Here is a 19,099-nt window from a genome sequence, read left to right as displayed (position 1 = left end):
CCAGTGGTCAGTATGCGAAGTTCGCGAGTAATCTCCCGCCCTTGCGATGAACGTTTCACGATGGTCAGTCAAACTTCGAGGTGCCCGTGACAACAACATGAACTTGATCGCAGTCACAATGATGTGGCAGTGCTCGCTTTAGACTCTATATGTAGTCCCAGAACTTCCCTCCCTCCGCAACATACTGGGAAGACAGTTCCTCCCTCAAACCATAGGTCATGAGTTTGGACAAGAATCTGTTCACGTTGGTGGTTACTCCGAACAAAGACCATCCGAATGTCGTCGATCTCGTCGAACCTTCCGGGACGATTCATTATCGGAAACAGCGGGTTGTGGATCCTGCTGGGTACAAGGTTGAGGTTTATGGTGCGTCACAACGAACCATTCTAATAAGCTTTGATACAGAGAGTAGCAACATAGACCCGATGTCCGAGTCCTTGCTGGTGACGGTAACAGCGCCGGCTAGCACTAGCAAGGTGAAGGTGTTGGAGCTCTGCAATCCTACGAAGATAGTAGAATTGAAGTACACGGGCACTTTGTCGTTCAAATGGAGCTTCCAGTGGGAAGAGTACGTGTTCTTGGTGATCTAGTGGGCGATACTGATCGGTGATGCAGACACGAATTCGAGTGGAAACGGGAGGAATGCTATTTGTTACGAAAGCCAGATCCTCCGGTTCTGGTTGCTGTTACCAAAGAGCCTGCTGGTCGGCTAAAGACCTCCTCAATACAAGTCCTAGACTACAATCTGAATCGGTAAACCCGCTATTTTTTACCTCAATCCATACTCACACGTCTCTGCGTCTGCGAATAGATTCGATATTGATGATAGGAAGGGTTTGGAGATCGTCATGCTCACTGCATTGTTGACGTTCCATGATGCGAATGATACCTACCATAAGGACGGCGAATCCCCCTCTAGTACTTCGTTCTTTGGTGTTCGACGTACAATGTCCGAGGTCGCCGCCGAGTCGTCGGCCGCTGGACAAAGTGCCCCTCCTACCCTCCCGCCTAAGCCAACGCCAAGGGGCGGTATCGACAGAATAGCTGAGATGCAGGCTATAAAAGGCGAATACAACGAGGTGACTGTTGCAGAGGAAGGTTCGATTGAAGACTATGGTCAATACTGCTTCAATCTGTTGCAGGTGAGTATTGATCTAAGGGCCCTCGTCTCGACGACTAAATCGTGTAGGACGATGCTATTCTCTTCATCACGATTCGTTCTGCAGGGGCTGAGCAAGTCCCGAAGGTTGTTCAGGTGGTTGAGCAGACAAAGCGAGTACGCCATAAGGCTGGTGTGTCGGTGCTTTCCTTTGGACCTGACCTTCCCCTAATGATATCCAGGCGTCGAGGAGGAGATTCATCAGTACGTTTTATACGACACGATAACGTCTCCCCAGAAGGGACCTCGGAGAATCAAACTAGATGGCGACGACGACAAGACGAAGTCCAACAAGTATACCCCACCGAACAGTCTCACAATCCACATTAGTAAGATTCCTATGCCTGAATTGCAGCCCAAAGCGGCGGTGCCGGAGAAGTCCGCAAAGGATCTAAAGAAGGAGGAAAAGGAAAGGAAAGATAAGGAGAAGGGTCTCAAGGAAAAGGAAAGGAAAGACAAGGACAAAGAGAAGAAAAAAGAAAAGAAAGACCAGCGTGAGGGACCTAAAGGTCTGCCGCGTCGTTGATATCCCTTGCCGACATATCTCATGTATCTACTATCTCACCCGCTATAGCCAATACACCTCCGTCTACACCGGGACCCAGCACTGAGGCAAGCCATCCACCCCGACCCAACAAGCTCACACGACCGGGCCAACCCCACTCGTCATCTTCCAGACTTGAAACGCAATCCACTGCATCTCTTTCACACCCTACCAAACCTTTCAGGTACAGTATGCAACCACCCCCTCGACCCTCTCCCTCCCCAGCCCCGCCAGCAAATTGGAATGGCTCGTATGCTCAGAGTTTTTACGGTGCTTATGCGCCACCACCGCGACCACCTCAACCTGGTTATCCTCAGAATTATTCTGATCCGATTCATGCCCCATCGCCTGCTAGTAGATGGTCCGGACACCCTCAGCCCCCGCCTCCAAATCAATACAATCAACCAGGTGGACAGTCTGCTCACAACGGTGCACCTACGCCCTCCAACGTAGTCTCTGGGTTGCTAGGCCTGTTGAACAGACGTTGATAATGTATGTCCGCTTGAACTTAATATCCTCCGAGACCCTCGCTAACTACTGCAAGACATTTGTATATAATCTGATTTATCCTCACAAAGTATTGTGTGCATCGTGTTGTACTTGTCATCTCATTGGAGTTTTCGAAAAGAGGATGCGACGGGGCTTTAGGCAAATATGCTGGTGCTTAACAAGACGAATGAGTTTTTCGAAGGCAGAAATGACCCCGTCGTTGAACCTCCTTATTGTTGGACGCGTCAACAAACTGATGTGACATTTTCGACTCATTGAAACCGAGGGTGATGGAATGAATACCTCAAGGTTGTAGTATTCCGTTCTGCTGGATTGCGGCGACCATCAAGACTTCTCTAACTTTGACTCGTGAGTCGTTTCTACCAGCGCTTCTGCCACATACTCACAGGTTTTTCACATTTATCAGCGCCATCAGTGGTGAATCGGTGAATCGATGACCCATTTTCATGGATTCTCGCCGTCTTATCCGAATAATTGACTACTGCCCATTGTATCGTCCAATAGCGAGGGGTACCGATGTAACCAGGCATCTCATCTTAGCTCCCAGGCTTGACCATGTAGAACATCGACGATTGGTTAATGCACAAAGCAAAAAAGTATAGATCACCAGCCTCCGACCTCCCCTCGAGGCGTTTGCGGATGTGAGTGAATGCTCTCTTTGTTCTCCTTCGGCCTTCAAGTTCCCTCCCATATGCACGTTCACGGTGCTATGTTTAGCTGATAGCGTCTTCGGGCGGTGGGAACCCGCGAGTCTCAAATGTGCCTTTCGCATACCCCTGGAGCCTCCGAGCATCAACATACCATACAAACCACTTTCGCGATGGGACCGCACACATCCAAAATTTCCACGCCTACCGACGACAAGGATTTGGCATGGGTGTCATTCTTCGCTGCCGACAGCCAGAAATAGCTCAACCAATCATAAGACGAATATTACTCAAGTTGGAGATCCTTTCATCTGGTAAGCGTTGATGTCACTTAGCATACCCCTCGTTAGTTCAGCGCATCTTTCTTCTTACAGCTGAAACCATTCATCCTCGCAGCCGGGTCCAGCGGTATCAAGCAAATTTCACACCCTTGCGTACTCGTGGAGTCCGCGCTTCATATGGTAGAACGTTAGGTAGAGAAACTCTTTCTGTCTGCCAACATAGAGGACTACTCAGACCTTCAACTTGACCTTCTGCATCCCAATTTTAGCTCGGTATCGTTCATGCATGCCTTCCCTATTTACGTGCCGAATCTAATTGAGTGCAATGAACAGATTAGCTACACCACGGTCCTTCCCATACTGCAACTACCGGCGATGAAAATACACTGTTTCGTGTGCTGTCACTCCTGAAGTGCACCCCTCATTCACACCTGTGCAATATCATTCCTTTACTCAAGGTGTAGAACTGCGTAGCTACTTCTGCCGTCTCTCACGTCCGACAGTTTGTCACCTCACGTACAGTTTGAAGGATGCACACAAGCAAGATAACAGGGCTGGCTCAGTGATTGGCCGGCATCAGCGACCTAAGGCGTATAAAAGGGGGCAGATGTAAAGGAATTTCTCCTCAGACATTCAGTCAAGTCACTGGCAATGGCTTTCGCTAAACTTTCCGCTCTCGTCTTGGCTCTTGGTGCTACTGTCGCGCTTGGTGAATTACCAACCCATCTCGGGCGGAACACTGCCAGACTAATCGTTTTCAACAGGCGCACCTAGTCTTAACAAACGCGTCACTTGTGCCACTGGCCAAACGACCGCCAACGAGGCTTGCTGCGCCCTGTTCCCGATTCTAGAGGACATACAGACCAACCTCTTTGACGGTGCCCAATGTGGTGAAGAGGTAGATACCTCTTCGTATTTGTATACCTGGCCGCTAACGCATAGTAATGTCCAGGTGCACGAGTCCCTGCGCTTGACATTCCACGACGCGATTGCATTCTCCCCAGCATTGACCAAGTAACGTCAACCAGTTTGATTATCGCGCCAGCTGTACTCACAGTTATCTTCAGCGCTGGCCAGTTCGGAGGCGGTGGTGCGGACGGTTCTATGATCATCTTCAGTGACACCGAGCCCAATTTCCATGCCAACCTGGGCATCGATGAAATTGTTGAAGCACAGAAGCCGTTTATCGCTCGTCACAACATCAGTGCTGCCGACTTGTGCGTCGCGACACTTTCCCTCGTCATAAGAATTAGCACTCAAAATTATCTTCTAGCATTCAATTCGCTGGTGCCATCGGCGTCAGCAACTGCGCTGGTGCTCCCCGCTTGAACTTCTTCCTGGGTCGCCCCGATGCCACCCAGATTCCACCTGATGGTCTTGTCCCAGAGCCTTTCGGTATTACCCTTAACCTATACTACGTCGTCAACTCATTTGGCCTTCAGATAGCGTGGATAAGATTCTTAGCAGGATGGGTGACGCTGGATTTAGCACCGTTGAAGTCGTCTGGCTGCTTTCCTCGTAAGCTATCTTCGGCATATATCCACCTTCTAGAAATCAATGATATTTCGACAGCCACACTATCGCTGCAGCCGATCTTGTTGACCCCTCCGTAAGTGACCCTTTGCCAAGCTCGATGTTTTCGCTAGTTGACCTCATTGTGCATAGATTCCTGGGTAAAGGTGTTCTCGCTCGTGACATATTCCCCACTAATAATAAATCCTTAGAACTCCCTTCGACTCAACTCCATCTACGTTCGACTCTCAATTCTTCCTGGAGACAATGTTGCAAGGGACCGCCTTCCCAGGGTAACTGTTCATCGCTGATGCTGTCGGGATCGTAGTGCTAACTTGAAGTTCAGAACCCCAGGCAACCAGGGTGAAGTTGAGTCGCCTCTCGCAGGTGAAATGAGACTCCAATCCGACTTCTTGGTATGTTACTCTAGACCGATGCAGAGCCACAGTTCTGATACCTCTCCCGTATAGCTTGCCCGAGGTAATATTCATATCGCTTAGTCAGATACATCCGCTAAACATCAACTACAGACTCCAGGAGTGCCTGTGAATGGCAGTCCATGGTCAGTAAGTACTACGTTCCCGTGTCTATATTTGATCGTTGTGGGATCTAATAAAACGACTTAGACAACATGCCGAAGATCCAGAACAGATTCACCCAAGTCATGAGGAAGCTTTCTCTCCTCGGTCACAACCAGGCTGATCTCATCGACTGCTCTGATGTTATTCCTGTTCCCAAGACGCTCACCAAGGCCGCCACCTTCCCCGCTGGCAAGAGTCAGGCTGATGTCGAGATCGTGGTAGGTCTTATCGCGTATTGCAGAATAATTGTTACCCACTATCTCCGTACAGTGCAATGCAGCTGCTACACCCTTCCCAGCTCTCGCCAGCGACCCCGGTAAGTTCCTTCAGCCCTCAACCAGTCTTTGCATAGCTAACTGGCTTCGGTTTTATAGGCCCAGTCACCGCCGTTCCTCCCGTGTACGCCCCACATCTCGCTCTTCACTTATTCAACAAGCTAACATATTGTGCAGCCCGCCTTCGTAAATGCCTCGATAGAATATTATGCTCTTCTTTCTCCTTTCCCTCCGAGTTCAGTGTGCAACCCTTGTACAAATGTAAAATTTGTTGTATTTGTTCTATACCTGAATATACTGCTTTTCCCTGTGCACGTTTGCGATGACTGTAAGAGAATGGAGTGCGTAGCTTGTAAAAGTATGAATGTTGAACTAGGAGGTAAACTTAGTCATGTGATACTTGGGGCGTTGTCTGAAATTGTCACTTAAGGTATTAATATTTGCTGCCGCTTGCTGCGTACATCTAGGCGGAGTCAACAACCCTTAGATATTACTCTATGTACATTTTACATTGCTGGGTGCTCAATAACAATACTTACACTTACACCGGAACAAGGTTTTCTCGGACCTCCGTATTCTCCGAGTTGTCCTATTTGCTGCGACCGGCGGCATACCTCGAGGCTTGATGATTTGTGCGGCAGAAGCCTCGGGGTCTGTGGCTATCCTACGTTTGGACCCGCAATTATGTTAACCAAGACATTACTTGATGTGGAGAGTGATTGATCCTTGGTCATGAGGACGGGGCCCGCTCGAATGGATCCCATCTTGGTCCCGCCCTACGCTCGGTAGTATATTTCATTCAGCCTGAACGGATGCTCCGGTGTGGTTTCAAGACAGTACATGATCCTAGATTTCTACCATTGCACCGGGTTTGATTCTGCACCGTCCCCGTGAAAGGGAGAGTTGGACCTGTGAGTGCCCAGCATGCAGACATGCCATAGTACGTCCGCTGATCTGCCGTATCCAAATAAGCCGTCTGATGTCGGAGTCGACCTCCTTACTTGAACGATGGCCTTCGACCGATGCATAATGCTACTACCCCGGGTGTAAACGTCTAACTCAGATGTAGCCGCGACGCATGGACTCAGTAAAGGTTGCGTGAGCATGGAATGAAAGGTTTACTACCTTCGTGTATAGTACCCCAAAAGAAGTCAGACGATGGTTGTGCTTACCATTACCGTCATTTGACTAGCGCGGACGCCCAATGTCAACGGAGGCCCGGCGCGCCTCCTTCCGTACTTTATCCGGGGAAAGCGACATACACACAGATATTTTGGATATACCACATATATAACCGAATGTTGGGGATGCTTCGATGCCAGTGCCACGGCACGAAGAAGAGATCTAGGATTGAGGATTGATCCATCCAGGATGGAGCAGCCGTGTGAGCTGCTGTATTTCATCAAAATGATTCAAACAGGGCAGGGTTTGAGTTGCATGTGGCAAGATTTGGAGGCTATTGTATGATCTGTTCCATGCGTTTAGTGGACCGCTCGCGTTTCGCGGAGAGGTCAGACCTCAGTAAGGGTGAATGTTCTGTGATAGGGGCGCTCAAGGGGTTAATCATATTTGGCTTAATCTTCCAACGCAAGCATCGACCTTCATGATCATGATCTGAGCATTCCTTTTACGTGACTTGTCTCCCTCTGCCGCCCGGTGCTTCATCCATTTCGTGGTTGAATCCCCCCCCTTTACGAACAGGATTGGCATCAAACCAATCCTATACGCTCACACGCACTTGACGCGCACCACTGTCTGTTCAATACGCGACGCACTGCCACACAGCATATTCTCGAAACAAGAAGACTGCCTCACCTGACTAGCGCTTGCCTTAGTTCCCTAGCGTCCTTCGAGGTTACAAACGTTCGAGTTCGAGCAAGTTAGGAATCCCGCGTTGCATGGGAACCCCTCCGATTCCACAATAGTAGCTGATGGCTCCTGGGTTTGTTGTGTTGAAATAGTGAAGGTGGAATTGACAAGGAGCCGTTGGTGCCAGACGGTCGTGTAATTCGGAGCTTGGCCGATCTCGGGCTCCTGAAGCAAGTCAATGCTGTCACAAGTCGTAGGTGGGCTTGAGAGAGCGTCAATATTTGGCAGACCTTCCATGGTTAGGCGACCACACACCTCTACCACCAGGGGCAGGTTGTCGACGTGATGTCCTAGGGGCAGCAAAGGTTCGCCCCCCCTCGCAGTATGGCCGTTCGTTAAAACCAATCGATCCTCGATCCAACTAGTGAATACCAGTGCCAATGGCGGTGTTTTTCTGAACTTGAAGACGTAGCCTAGAGAGCGATTGACCTGTTATTCGTGCAAAACGTGCGTCTCATGGCATCCATGTCTTTGATCGTTTCTGTAATGTGTTGGGCGACACGCTGGTACCGAGAGTAACACACCGTGCAATGATTCGTAGTTTGACACTGGAATAGAAGAAAGTACGGTAAAAGTATTCAGATTACTTTCTCAATACTCTCGGGTGCAATATCAGAGAAGTATTGATCAGAAATTTCCTTGTATGGCAATTTCTGTTCAATACTTTCCTAATACTCAGCTCAAAAGACCTTAGACGCTCATTCTTCACTTGACATAAACCACCATCACACAAGCACCCTCGTGCCACCAGCATTTCTATAAGCAATAAAAGCCGAATGTACCGACCCAGAGCAGGAATCAGGCTCAGAGCCCGAGAAAATTCAAGACCCAATGGCGACCGCCAAACCCTTTAACCAATGCAATAGCAGCGAGAAAGTATCTCCTGTGAGCTCGACGGAGTATTAGATCGAGCTGCGATACGATAGCCCGTTTGACATCGCTTCGATAAAGCACGAACGCACGCGCACTTCCCGATGCTCTTTGCCTGCGTATATTTCCAAACGCGTTCCGGATGCCCTTTCCCCATTCAGGTGCCTGACTATTCCTTTCAACGCCTCCAGTCATGTATCTTGAGCGCGTGGTGCGCCTCATCTTCCGATCAACGCGTTCTTGAGTACGAATATGCGAGGCGTGTTAATGAAAGCTCGCTTCCAAGTACCGGGAGCCTAGATAGGTAGGGTATTTTCATTGTGACGGGATGGTATGCATATACCCCGCTTCTATCATTCCCTTCTGTGTAGCCTATATTGAACTCTAGTTTCATATTCCACCTGGACATGCAGACACAAGGTACAAGCATGACCATCACTGGTGCAGTGTATCGTGTTGCACTTACGGTGTGAAAATCTACCTTACCGCCTCTTGGCGTCAGAGAGGGAAGAAAGAAGGCCGAAGGCGTTAGCGAGATGCTCGAAAATGTTGACCAGAATATCGAAGACTGAGACGAGGAGAGAGACGACATTGGCGCCGAGCTCGCCATCAAGACGAGTGCTCCGGAGACCAGGAGGCAGACGGGGTGCGAGGATCACGGTGATGAAGAGTGGTACGAAGTACCAGCGGGTGAAGGCGGCTGGCTGTAGATCGACGAATTATATACCCGCGAGATCAGTGCTCACCGTCCAGAGTCTGGTCCACGATCGGTGAACGCGTTGCGTCGCGGTCACAAGGATATGATATACTGTGTCCTGACTCAATGACTGAGCACTGAAATTGAGGCCCGCTGCGGATTTTCCTTGAACGAGTTCCAGCTCTCGAGCGTCGACATCGGGAATCAGCTAGACGCAGGAAATGATGGATTCGTCCGGAATGGCGTGAAGTGGCTTTGTTTCTTTGCATTTGCATTTTGGGGAGGGGGGAATGGGTGATCGAGAAGGTTGGACTAAGCCAACTACCCCTTCGAGCTTCGCTGCAAGCACAGATGAGACCAGATCATCCATTCATTGTTGGATGTAATCATGTATATAGCGAAGCACCGCGGTCTCCAAAATTCGATCGTGAACTTGAAAACGAACTTGCGGACCCTTTCGGAGGTATTGAGGAATTTGTGAAAGCCGGGAGGTGCTGTTCGAGTTGAGATCCAGGATCGATATTTCGCAGTCGCGAACAAGCTGAGGATGAGGCCCCGGTATGCAATGTCCCAAGACGCAGCCGAGTCTGTTCTCTTGTAAATGGCTACGAGAGTCGAGTCCGTTTCAGAGGTCGTAGTCAACACTCTGCTCAAGAACAATGCTCGAGAGCCCGCAAACCCTCCGGATCGACGAAGTGGAATGGATGGGCGAAAACGGTAGTCACCCAGGAGCCTACAATTCATCCAAGGTCGCGAAATGCTACCACCCTCGCGGAGTTTGGGCGAACCATCCTACATATGGTCCGTCACTTCAAGCTTCTGGGTCTTTGCTTGAGTTTCGGCAGACACAAACACCACTGCCCACTGCCCACTGCAGTCGGCAATCTGAACTAGCCAAAAATGTCAGAAAATGACTCCTGGACACTCACTGACAGTCGAAGTCGCTGCGAATGGATAACCGGTCCGGCCCTGGATGTCCCCTCGGCGCTCTGTGTTTGGTTAATTCCTCTGATGCAAACATACTTGACATACGCCACAATGACTGTCCAGTGGTTACTGCATCCGACGAACGATTTTAGCGACGCTGAACGAATTCTATAGGCCAAGTCACCCGCCCTACACGCGGCGCCTCTTGGACGCGTTTTCCCTCCTTCCCCTGCTTACTTTTGAAGTTCAACTTCGAGCTGCTCAACAGTCGCGCACTACATGGACCGAGGAGCTACAAGGGCCATTGGCTGTGTGGGCAGTGTTCCATGTGCTATGCTGCGATAGTGGCTGAGGGCTAATAGTGGGTGGTGGGCGGGTTTCGTGCTGTTTCGTGGCTGTTTCGTTGTGGTGGAAGTGTGATGGTCGAATGTCGAACCCCTGATGCCTGTTATCCGTGCATCTGATCTCGTGGTGGTCGACGTCGGGGGTCACCGTGGAGATGATTTATTTCACCAAAAACATGCAATGCACGTCCGCAAGTTGTATGATGCACGTCGTATGCGGACTGTAGTATGTGGACACACATTTCTATTCGACAGACCGCCCATTGATCACGCCACTATACCTTCAAAGCTTCACCATCAAGGTTTACGACAGGGCTCGTTGCCCTCGCCATGGCCATGTGCATCTATTGCAAGGCATGATCTAGTGCGCACCAGTGGCACCGCCAGGCGTTTCTGCTGATCCTGAACATGCATAGTGCAGGCAAAGTGGCACGTCGCTGAGTGGTCTTGCTTATCCTCGAGGCCTCGAGTCACCTTCATCGCCGAGTCCGTGATGAGCGCCGAATATCGAACGCTCGAAGCCCTAGGTGACATGTGCATCGCCCACGATAGCATACGCACAATGCACATATGCCTGTTGTGACCTGCTAAGGGCTGGTGCATATGCGTATGCATGTGCAGCGGCGCCATTGCGAACACTACACCATAATCAGAAATGTACGCGCTAATACACCTATCGAGTTGTCCATCAGCCATCCAAGCAACCAAGTCGCCGACTCACCGGCTCACCGACTCGCCGCGCCTCGCAGATTCCGAGGTACCTCTCGATTGCTTGCTACCATCTGATCTGCGGTGGTCATTCGCGCGCAATGCACATGCGCGGAACCTGGATGCGCACTCCCATAAGAGTCGGGTGCGGGGTGTATACTATGAAGGACGTGAGCGGACAAAAAACCTAGGTATTTGGGAGAGCTGCCTGAGTGCATAATCTAACAAAGAAGTATAAACGAACAGATCTTGTGGTGGCTTTACCTTCGGCATATATGTTTGTGCTTTCGGATTTGAGCTTTCGGAATACGCCGACATGCCCCCTGAGGCCCAACGAGCTCCGATAAACCATCGACTCTTGATAAATGAGGTGAACTGCGAGCCAGCATGGCATTGAGGCATTGATTGATTTTGGAGCGCGTGCATATCCTAATCATCTTTCTAATTGGAAATGAACTAAGAGGGAACTAGCCCATGAGATGCGAATATCCTTGAAATTCATTCTGCCAGTTTGTTCACCCGGACTTATCTGTTAGGCTGCCTCAGGTTGCCCGCCCGTGAGTACTTGTGCTCCCAATTGAGTTGTGGATTTCGAGAATATATGGCTCATGGTATGCCATACTGGGTCGAAAATCTATAAAAATACTTCCGTTCCGAAGGCACAAATCCATTCCGAAAGCACGACCTCCGAAGCGTAAGACCCAGTTCCGAAAGCACAAGCACTAGTTCCGAAGGCACCATCCAGTACTCCGAAACCCCAACGGAAGCTGTTCTGAAAACCTGCAAAGGAAAATGTTTCACACACCCTCAAATATAACGCGCTGTACATAGAGCTGATTTCGGCGAAAGCTCAGCTTACTTTTGTCCGGCGGCGGCCTACAAAGTATACTGATTGATAATGACAAGCTGGGGCGATTCGAAGACCGGGAAGCTCGACGAATCACGACTATGCCCAGCCGAGCGTCGCAATTGGGCTTTTTTGAACGGGACGGTGCAGTTTTAAGGCCGCCACCGGACAAAAACCTACTGGGCCTCTGATCGTTGCGGCCTGTAGGTAGCTTGCTGTGTATGTGAATATATACAGCTTTACACGGATTATATGTGTTGGGAAACAGGGAACTTTGTTTTCAAGGGTAAAGGGAGGAGGGCATGCTTTCAGACCAGAGGTAATGCTTCAGGAATTGTGCTTTGGATGTTGAGGTTGTGCTTTCGGGACACGGAGGTTGTGCTTTCGGAGGCTGGGTTGTGCTTTCGGGACACGGAGCATATGCTTCGGAGGTTATCCCTTCGGGACAGGGGTTATGCTTCGGAAGTTGAGGTGAGCTTTCGGGACACGGAGGTTGTGCTTTCGGAAGTTGAGGTTATCCCTTCGGGACAGGGGTTATGCTTTGGAAGTTGAGGTGCGGTTTTGGAACATGGAGGACTTTTGCTTCTGAATCAAAACACTGCTGAACTCAAGCTTAACTTCAATCCCACACAAAAAACAATAATCAAGATTTATATTATAATACAACTCCTTGTTGCATTTCTGAAGTATGCATCCTAGATCGACTAATCATGAGCCTCACTGAAATTGAGGGACTCAGCCCACTCGAGTGTGGTAATCCAAACGAGCCTCCTGGAGTTCATGTCAGCAACATTGATCATTGGCAAGTTTTGAACAAAGGTGTTCAGTGCTTCAAGTTGATCTTCAGAAAATGGGCATCTTGCATCGGTCACTTTGACGTGAGGCATATGATCTGGTAGATCAGAGACAAATGGGTTTGATGTTCCATGGTGGTCAGAATTGTGGGTGTTGTGATGTTCACGAAGTCGTTCGTTCAAGATGTCATCCCAGTCAACACCATAGGCTGCATATTCTTCATCTGTTGAAACCACCTCTTCTTCCTCCTGATCTAGAGGCCCCACCTCTCCTGAGCTTGCTGGTACCAAGCCACGCACTCCTCGTGTAAGCATTCCCTCTGTGTACAACTCCCTTGGCGTGCGATTCGGTTGTCCTCGAAGTGATAAGCTGTGATTGTTCCATGCTTCTGCCCACATAGCAGCATCATGGTTGAGTGCCGAGAGGAATAAGTAATGTAGAAGCCAAATGTGAGCGTTATTGTTGTGGTCAAGTCCATCGTGGATTTCAAGATGATGGAAAAAGTCCTTCCATTTCTTTCCAAATCCACGAGTGACATCCACCCACAAACGCTCGATGCGTATGTTGTGGACACTTCTGAAAGCAGCGTAAATGTTAAAAACATAGCAGTAAAATATTTCAACCTACTTTCCCCATATATATGAACCTCTTCCCAAGCCTCTCACCTCCTCCATTATTGCTGCCACAAATAAATTCTCCAAACCATGATCACCACGGACACGACTTGGGTATCCAAATGTCTCAACAATATCTTCAAACAAATCCGCCACACTTGAGGCTTCATTATTTGTGTGAACTCGGATGCCAACCACAAAGCGAGAGAAACCGTCAACAAATCCATGAATGACGAATTTCCACTGAATGAGACCTGCCATATTGTACTCAATCAAATATGATGTGCTGATCATCTGGCATTTCTCACCGTGCTGGCCATCATGATGCCAGAGCGAGTTGGGTCCTGGCACTGAATATGCTCTTCGGTGAAGTCGTTGTGGAGCAAAGACACCTTGTGGAGGACCAATAACTCTGTTGTAGGAGTCCAAAATTCTTTGACGAGGTACACGTTCGCCAAGTTGCATCAAGTAGCCATCAATCATGCGCCGTCCAAAGGTTGGGAATTGGTTGTAGATTTGCAGCATGATTCCATCGAGTTCTTCATCAGTAAGCTGGGAAAGATCACTACTCTTCCCTGCACTGTAAACACATCTGATGGTACCGTCAAGATCCACAACATCGGAGTATACTGGTGGGCCAGGCTCAGAGAGCCCATACGAGACCAGCAACCGGCGGATTGTGCGAGCACTACAATGGAACATGTCCGCCACTTCTTGTCGAGTTCGTCTACCAGAAGAGATGGTCGCCAAAACTTCTCGGTCAATCTCAACTGCTGGCCTTCCCCGTCGACCACCACTACTGCGGGTTCCAAGTGACTGGGGTGCAATATCTGGTACGTCGTTGGATGTTAAGGCAGCGTCTTCAAGTGTGCTGATCATTAGATCGATACTCGTTTGAATTGAGACTCGAGTCTCCACATCCAATGCTGTAGACACCTGCAGAGATGGTCACTATAGATCACCTCTTAGCCTCCCCGGAGACCACTTACTTGTTGTATTTCTCCTAGAAATCGGAGACACAACTGTTTGCAGCAATCCAGAGCAGCAACATTTCCTGACTGTGTCTGAATTGCCGTGGTCACTGTCTGACACAGCTCTGCATATGCCGTCCGTAGATTTTCCAACGGAATGGACATCATAGGTGAAGCGATGGAATACTAACCTTCACATTTCACTTGATCCTTGATCAATCTCCCCTGAGTCACTCCTATCTGAACTCGAATGCATCGATCATCGTAACTCACTCTCACTTTTACAGTCACTATTTCATCTCGTCGTCGGCCCCAGCATCCAAGTCAAGTCGGCAAAGGTATCGCGAACGGAGAACACCAATGTCGAATCCCATCGACCTGAAAAGTGGCATGACCTTGGCACCACCTCCCAGCCCCAGCGAATGTAAACGTTGACGCAAACAAGGAAGACGACACCCAGGAAACCGAGCAGTCACGTACTCGCGTTCTCGATTCTACCCAAAGCCAGATGGATGGACGGCCATGGTGTTGTAGGTGAGCCCCCCGAGTCAGCTCCCTCCCCCAACTCACCGCGCGATCACTCAGATTCGCGAACACGCTCAACCCACTCCACCCTCCGCTCTTCACCCCAACCAACATACCCGCCACCTCAGAAAACCCTCCAAAAAAATTCTTGTCAATCGACTCTCGCGCCAAACAATGGGCTGCTATATGCGCTGAATCGCCACTCGAGGCTGGGGAAGAAACTCGGACCGTCGACGCTACGTACGTTGAGTCGTCGATGTATGAGCTTGCGTTGGCAGGCTTCAGGGCGCGAAAAGATAATGGGAGGACACAGAACGGGCGGGGAGGGAGGATAAACGAGAGAGTAGACGAAGGTGCGTACGCAATCACTTCTAACATCGCGCATCACTCGCTGATAGTGTGTCCCCTCCAGTGCCACAATGATATCCCCACCTCCCTTGCGGCGAGGAATGACAATACCACCGCCAACAAGCGGCATCGTAAACGCAACGACGAGACACGGAAGCCGGATACCAAGCCTCGCACGCAGGGGCGACGATAAGCGCAATCGCAACCGCAACCGCGAATATGGATACAAATACGAACACAAACACGCAAACGCAAACGTCCCGACTCAGACACACGCACACGCGCACACGTCCCTCGCATCTTGATACAGCGCCGTCTGCTGATGCTTAGCCTCTTCCAGCCACGAAGTTGATTTCCGTGTCTTGTGTTGGGTTGCGCCGTGTTGTCTCGATTGATTGGGTCATTGCCAGGTGTGGCTCTTGTTATGGAGTCGATGCACATCCCCATCGTGCACTATGTTTGCAAATGTTGATGCCTCGTGTGCGTACGACCGTCTCCATCGTCGCCAGGACTTGTTATCGCCACGGAGTCGGCGTATCCCTCCCTCGTATTCATGGTCCTTGAACGTCCCCGCCTGGCCATCATCTCCCTCTCGAGCCTTCGCACTGCCGTCTCCCTGTTCTCAGGCTCGCGCTCCCGCACTCCCTCCCTTCGCCTGTATGTTGTTGGCGCTGTTTACTGCTTCTCTCCATTGAACAGCGTGTAGAACACAATACCGTGCCGGATACAAATGCTCGAGACTATGCACAACGCCGACCTTTTGAGGGACATCCACGCTTGGAACGTTGCCGCTATGTCAAAGCAACAATTCTCGCTACGATCTCTGCAGTTTCGCATATCGACTTCCGCCAACTCCCCCGTCTCCCACCCCTCCCGTCGCCACAGCCACCAACCACCAACCACCGACGACCGACGTTGATCAACACCCCCTTCGTCCGCGCCCGTTCTACTGTCTCGTCCTCGACAGTCGACGATCGTTCGACGGCCTACGTCGTACTGCCATTGTCGTGGTGTCCTTCGTCGTGGTGTCCTGTCGCCCCCGAGCATCATGCGACATGCGTCATGTTACAGTCTTTCGTTTGCCATTTGCCGTCTATGTCCTCGAGACCGCTGGCCTTGGCAGCGGCCCACCACCACCCTCTTCGTTTTCTCGAACCTCTTTTTCGTTGATCCCCATGTCATTTCCCGTCTACCGTGCCAATGCCATCTCGTATCTGCTCGCGGCAAATCCGGCATGGGTCGCCATTGGGTGGGTCTACCAGCATCAGTGGCGCACTTCTCGTTCCGTGGTCTTGAATCTTCTCGTTCTGCCTCCCCCTCCTTCTTCTTCCCGCTCTATGTTCTCGGTGCTCTGCGTTCTGCAGTGTCTATCAGCGGCGTGTGGTGTCGTCTCATGTCGTCCACGAGTGCCGTAACCTTCTTCATTATGCATTATGCACCGTGCGTAGTGGTCTATCGTGCATTCAATATGTTTTGCATCCGGGGTTCGGGCTTCAAGGTGCCTATTAGTGGCGGCGCAGCGTTGCGTCCTTCTCTATGTTCTCGCCTCTATGTTATGTTCTCCAATGTCTATCAGCGGCGCCGCCACTCGGAGCACCTGACGGTTTACCACATTTATACATGAAGCTCATATGAGCTTTATATGAAGTCATATGCTTTATATGGACTTTATATAAGCTTCATATAGAGAAAATGTAAGTATATGTTTCATAGGAATGGCAGGAAAATCTTTACATTTATTCTACTTGCTTTACATTTCCTTTACATTTCCTCTACATTTCTTTTACATTATCTATATATAGTATGTGAGCTTTATATAAGATTTATGTAAATATTTATATGCAATGCACATGAAGTTCACATGAAGTAGATTTGATGGAGACATAATTATGAAAGATACATATGCTTCATATGAATTTACATGGATTTATATGAATTTGTATGAATTTGTATGAATTTATATGGATTTATATGGATTTACATGAATTTATATGGATTTATATGGATTTTCTGCAATTTATTGGAGGTTTTCTGAGGCAATTTCCGCTTTGGGACGTCCAAAAATGAGTTAGCAAGGGTTATCCGATGATAACTCATTTTTCCCCCCGACGGGCGCTTATTGGGCGCTTTACCACGAATATTAATATTCTTTTTATTTTATTTTACTTTTCTTTTTTATTTAGGCGCGCGCCTATCCGGCAATCGCCGTGATGCCACACGCATGTGACAGTGGCGTGCCACGCTGGCACTGCCACCTTCTTTCTTCGCAACCACCACCATCCCCTCACTTTTCACCCAACCCACACACACGGAATGCCCCCAAGAGCACCACGAAGCACCCAGAAGGCGTCCACGCGCGGCGCAGGGAACAAGGAGGAGGGCCAGGGAATGTAAGTCACCCTGCCCCTTCCTTTTGTCAAAACTGACAGCCCCCACCCCTTCCCACCACCCCCACTTCCCTCTCCCTCCATTTCCCAATGGCAACCATGCCCCCGCGCCCTCGTCGTCGCTCCCACGCCCTCATCGTCGCTCCCACGCCCTTGTTTTCGCCCTCGTCGTCGCCCCTGCGCTCCCGCGCCCTTGTTTTCGCCTCTGTGCCCTTGTTTTCGCCCCTGCGCCCTTGTTTTCGCCCTCGTCGTCGCCCCTGCGCTCCCGCGCCCTCGTTTTCGCCCCTGCGCCCTCGTTTTCGTTCCCGCGCCCTCGTTTTCGCCCCTGCGCCCTTGTTTTCTCCCCTGCGCCCTCGTTTTCGCGCTCGTCGTTGCCCCTGTGCTCCCGCGCCCTCGTTTTCGCCCCTGCGCCCTCATCGTCGCTCCCGCGCTCTCGTTTTTGCCCCTGCGCGCCCCTGCGCCCTCGTTTTCGTGCTCGTCGTCGCCCCTGCGCTCCCACGCTCTCGTTTTCGCTCCCGCACCCTCATCTTCGCCCTCGTCGTCGCCCCTGTGCTCCTGTGCCCTCGTTTTCGCCCCTGTGCCCTCATCGTCGCTCCCGCGCTCTCGTTTTTGCCCCTGCGCGCCCCTGCGCCCTCATTTTCGTGCTCGTCGTCGCCCCTGCGCTCCCGCGCTCTCGTTTTCGCTCCCGCGCCCTCATCTTCGCCCTTGTCTTCGCCCCCCGCACTCTCGTTGTCTTCGCCCCCCGCACTCTCGTTGTCTTCGCCCCCCGCACTCTCGTTGTCACCCACCACCCACCCCCGCACCTTTGTCATCGCCTACCACACGCCCACCACATCCCCATCACACACCCCTGCACTTGTGTTGTTACGTACCATGCCACCGCACCTGCATCTCACCTGTTGTTGCTCAACAGTGCCATCAAGCCCAGGTCCACCAGATCAGCCACTGCTGCTGCCAAGGCAGTACAAGAGGCTTCTCAAGAGACAGAGTAAGTACATCACTCTTTTATCAGTAGCATAGATGTAGAGTAGTAGTATTATTAAAATAAATAAATTTCTTTTCAATTCACAAAAAAAAATCTGAACAATGTTTGATAGAGATGAAGATGAAGAAGAGCAGCCAGTCAAGAAGTCCCGTGTGTCTGCTGCAAAGAAGACCATGAAAACCAAGAAAGACAAGAAGTATGTATCACTTACTTGCTTGCTTGTACCGGTTGCTGACTTCCGATATTTATAGGACCTCTGCCGACCGTGATGCAGAGGACAAGGCTGCGAAAGCAGTTGCTAAGAAGAACATGACACTGTACGTATTGATATACTCATCATGATGCCTGCACCGTACTAATTAACTATAGTACGTCTAGAATCCTCCAGCAAAGTGGGGCTGGTGTAGCTCCACCGCCTCGCTCCACCGGCACAGGGATTCAGATCCCTTCCACTATCCCGCGCATTGTCTCTGACCGTGCACGTCGTCCTGATCCCGACTCAGGTGACGATGAAGACCCACAGGTCAACGCCGGTTCCAAAGACGACTCGAACTCTGGTGATGAAGAAGAACTTGCTGTGGTCAAGGATAAGGGTAAGGGTAGAGCTAGAGACTTGCACAACCTCGGTGCAGAGTCAGACAAGGACTCGGAGGCTGATGCGGATGTGGAGGATAAAGAGAATGACGATGAAGATGTTGATGAA

General features: G+C 50.4%; 3 protein-coding genes across 3 annotated transcripts; 2 read left to right on the top strand and 1 right to left on the bottom strand.

The window, feature by feature from the left end:
* Positions 1 to 218: 218 nt before the first annotated feature.
* Positions 219 to 2,191, top strand: PC9H_006391 (uncharacterized protein; the record flags this gene model as incomplete). Its single annotated transcript, XM_036775941.1, has 7 exons — positions 219 to 366; positions 421 to 568; positions 616 to 753; positions 812 to 1,142; positions 1,190 to 1,292; positions 1,342 to 1,668; positions 1,734 to 2,191. The coding sequence occupies 7 exons, from the start codon at positions 219 to 221 to the stop codon at positions 2,189 to 2,191; spliced, it is 1,653 nt and encodes a 550-aa protein (XP_036631960.1).
* A 1,601-nt stretch (positions 2,192 to 3,792) lies between these two features.
* VPS1_2 (vacuolar protein sorting-associated protein 1) lies at positions 3,793 to 5,699 on the top strand (the record flags this gene model as incomplete). Its single annotated transcript, XM_036775940.1, has 16 exons — positions 3,793 to 3,850; positions 3,906 to 4,039; positions 4,094 to 4,155; positions 4,209 to 4,358; positions 4,415 to 4,536; positions 4,584 to 4,659; positions 4,714 to 4,750; positions 4,807 to 4,814; positions 4,866 to 4,946; positions 5,000 to 5,069; positions 5,124 to 5,133; positions 5,184 to 5,219; positions 5,280 to 5,456; positions 5,515 to 5,550; positions 5,609 to 5,633; positions 5,687 to 5,699. The coding sequence occupies 16 exons, from the start codon at positions 3,793 to 3,795 to the stop codon at positions 5,697 to 5,699; spliced, it is 1,095 nt and encodes a 364-aa protein (XP_036631959.1).
* Positions 5,700 to 12,475: 6,776 nt separating this feature from the next.
* Positions 12,476 to 14,316, bottom strand: PC9H_006389 (uncharacterized protein; the record flags this gene model as incomplete). The annotated part of the gene is made up of 3 exons (XM_036775939.1): positions 12,476 to 13,142; positions 13,194 to 14,116; positions 14,170 to 14,316. The coding sequence occupies 3 exons, from the start codon at positions 14,314 to 14,316 to the stop codon at positions 12,476 to 12,478; spliced, it is 1,737 nt and encodes a 578-aa protein (XP_036631958.1).
* Between the last annotated feature and the right edge of the window lie 4,783 nt (positions 14,317 to 19,099).

The sequence above is a fragment of the Pleurotus ostreatus genome, assembly GCF_014466165.1.
Source record: "Pleurotus ostreatus strain PC9 chromosome Unknown scaffold_4, whole genome shotgun sequence".
NCBI classification, from domain to species: Eukaryota; Fungi; Basidiomycota; class Agaricomycetes; order Agaricales; family Pleurotaceae; genus Pleurotus; species Pleurotus ostreatus.
Note: the sequence above shows the minus strand (reverse complement) of the source record. Positions and strands in the feature narration are given on the sequence as shown.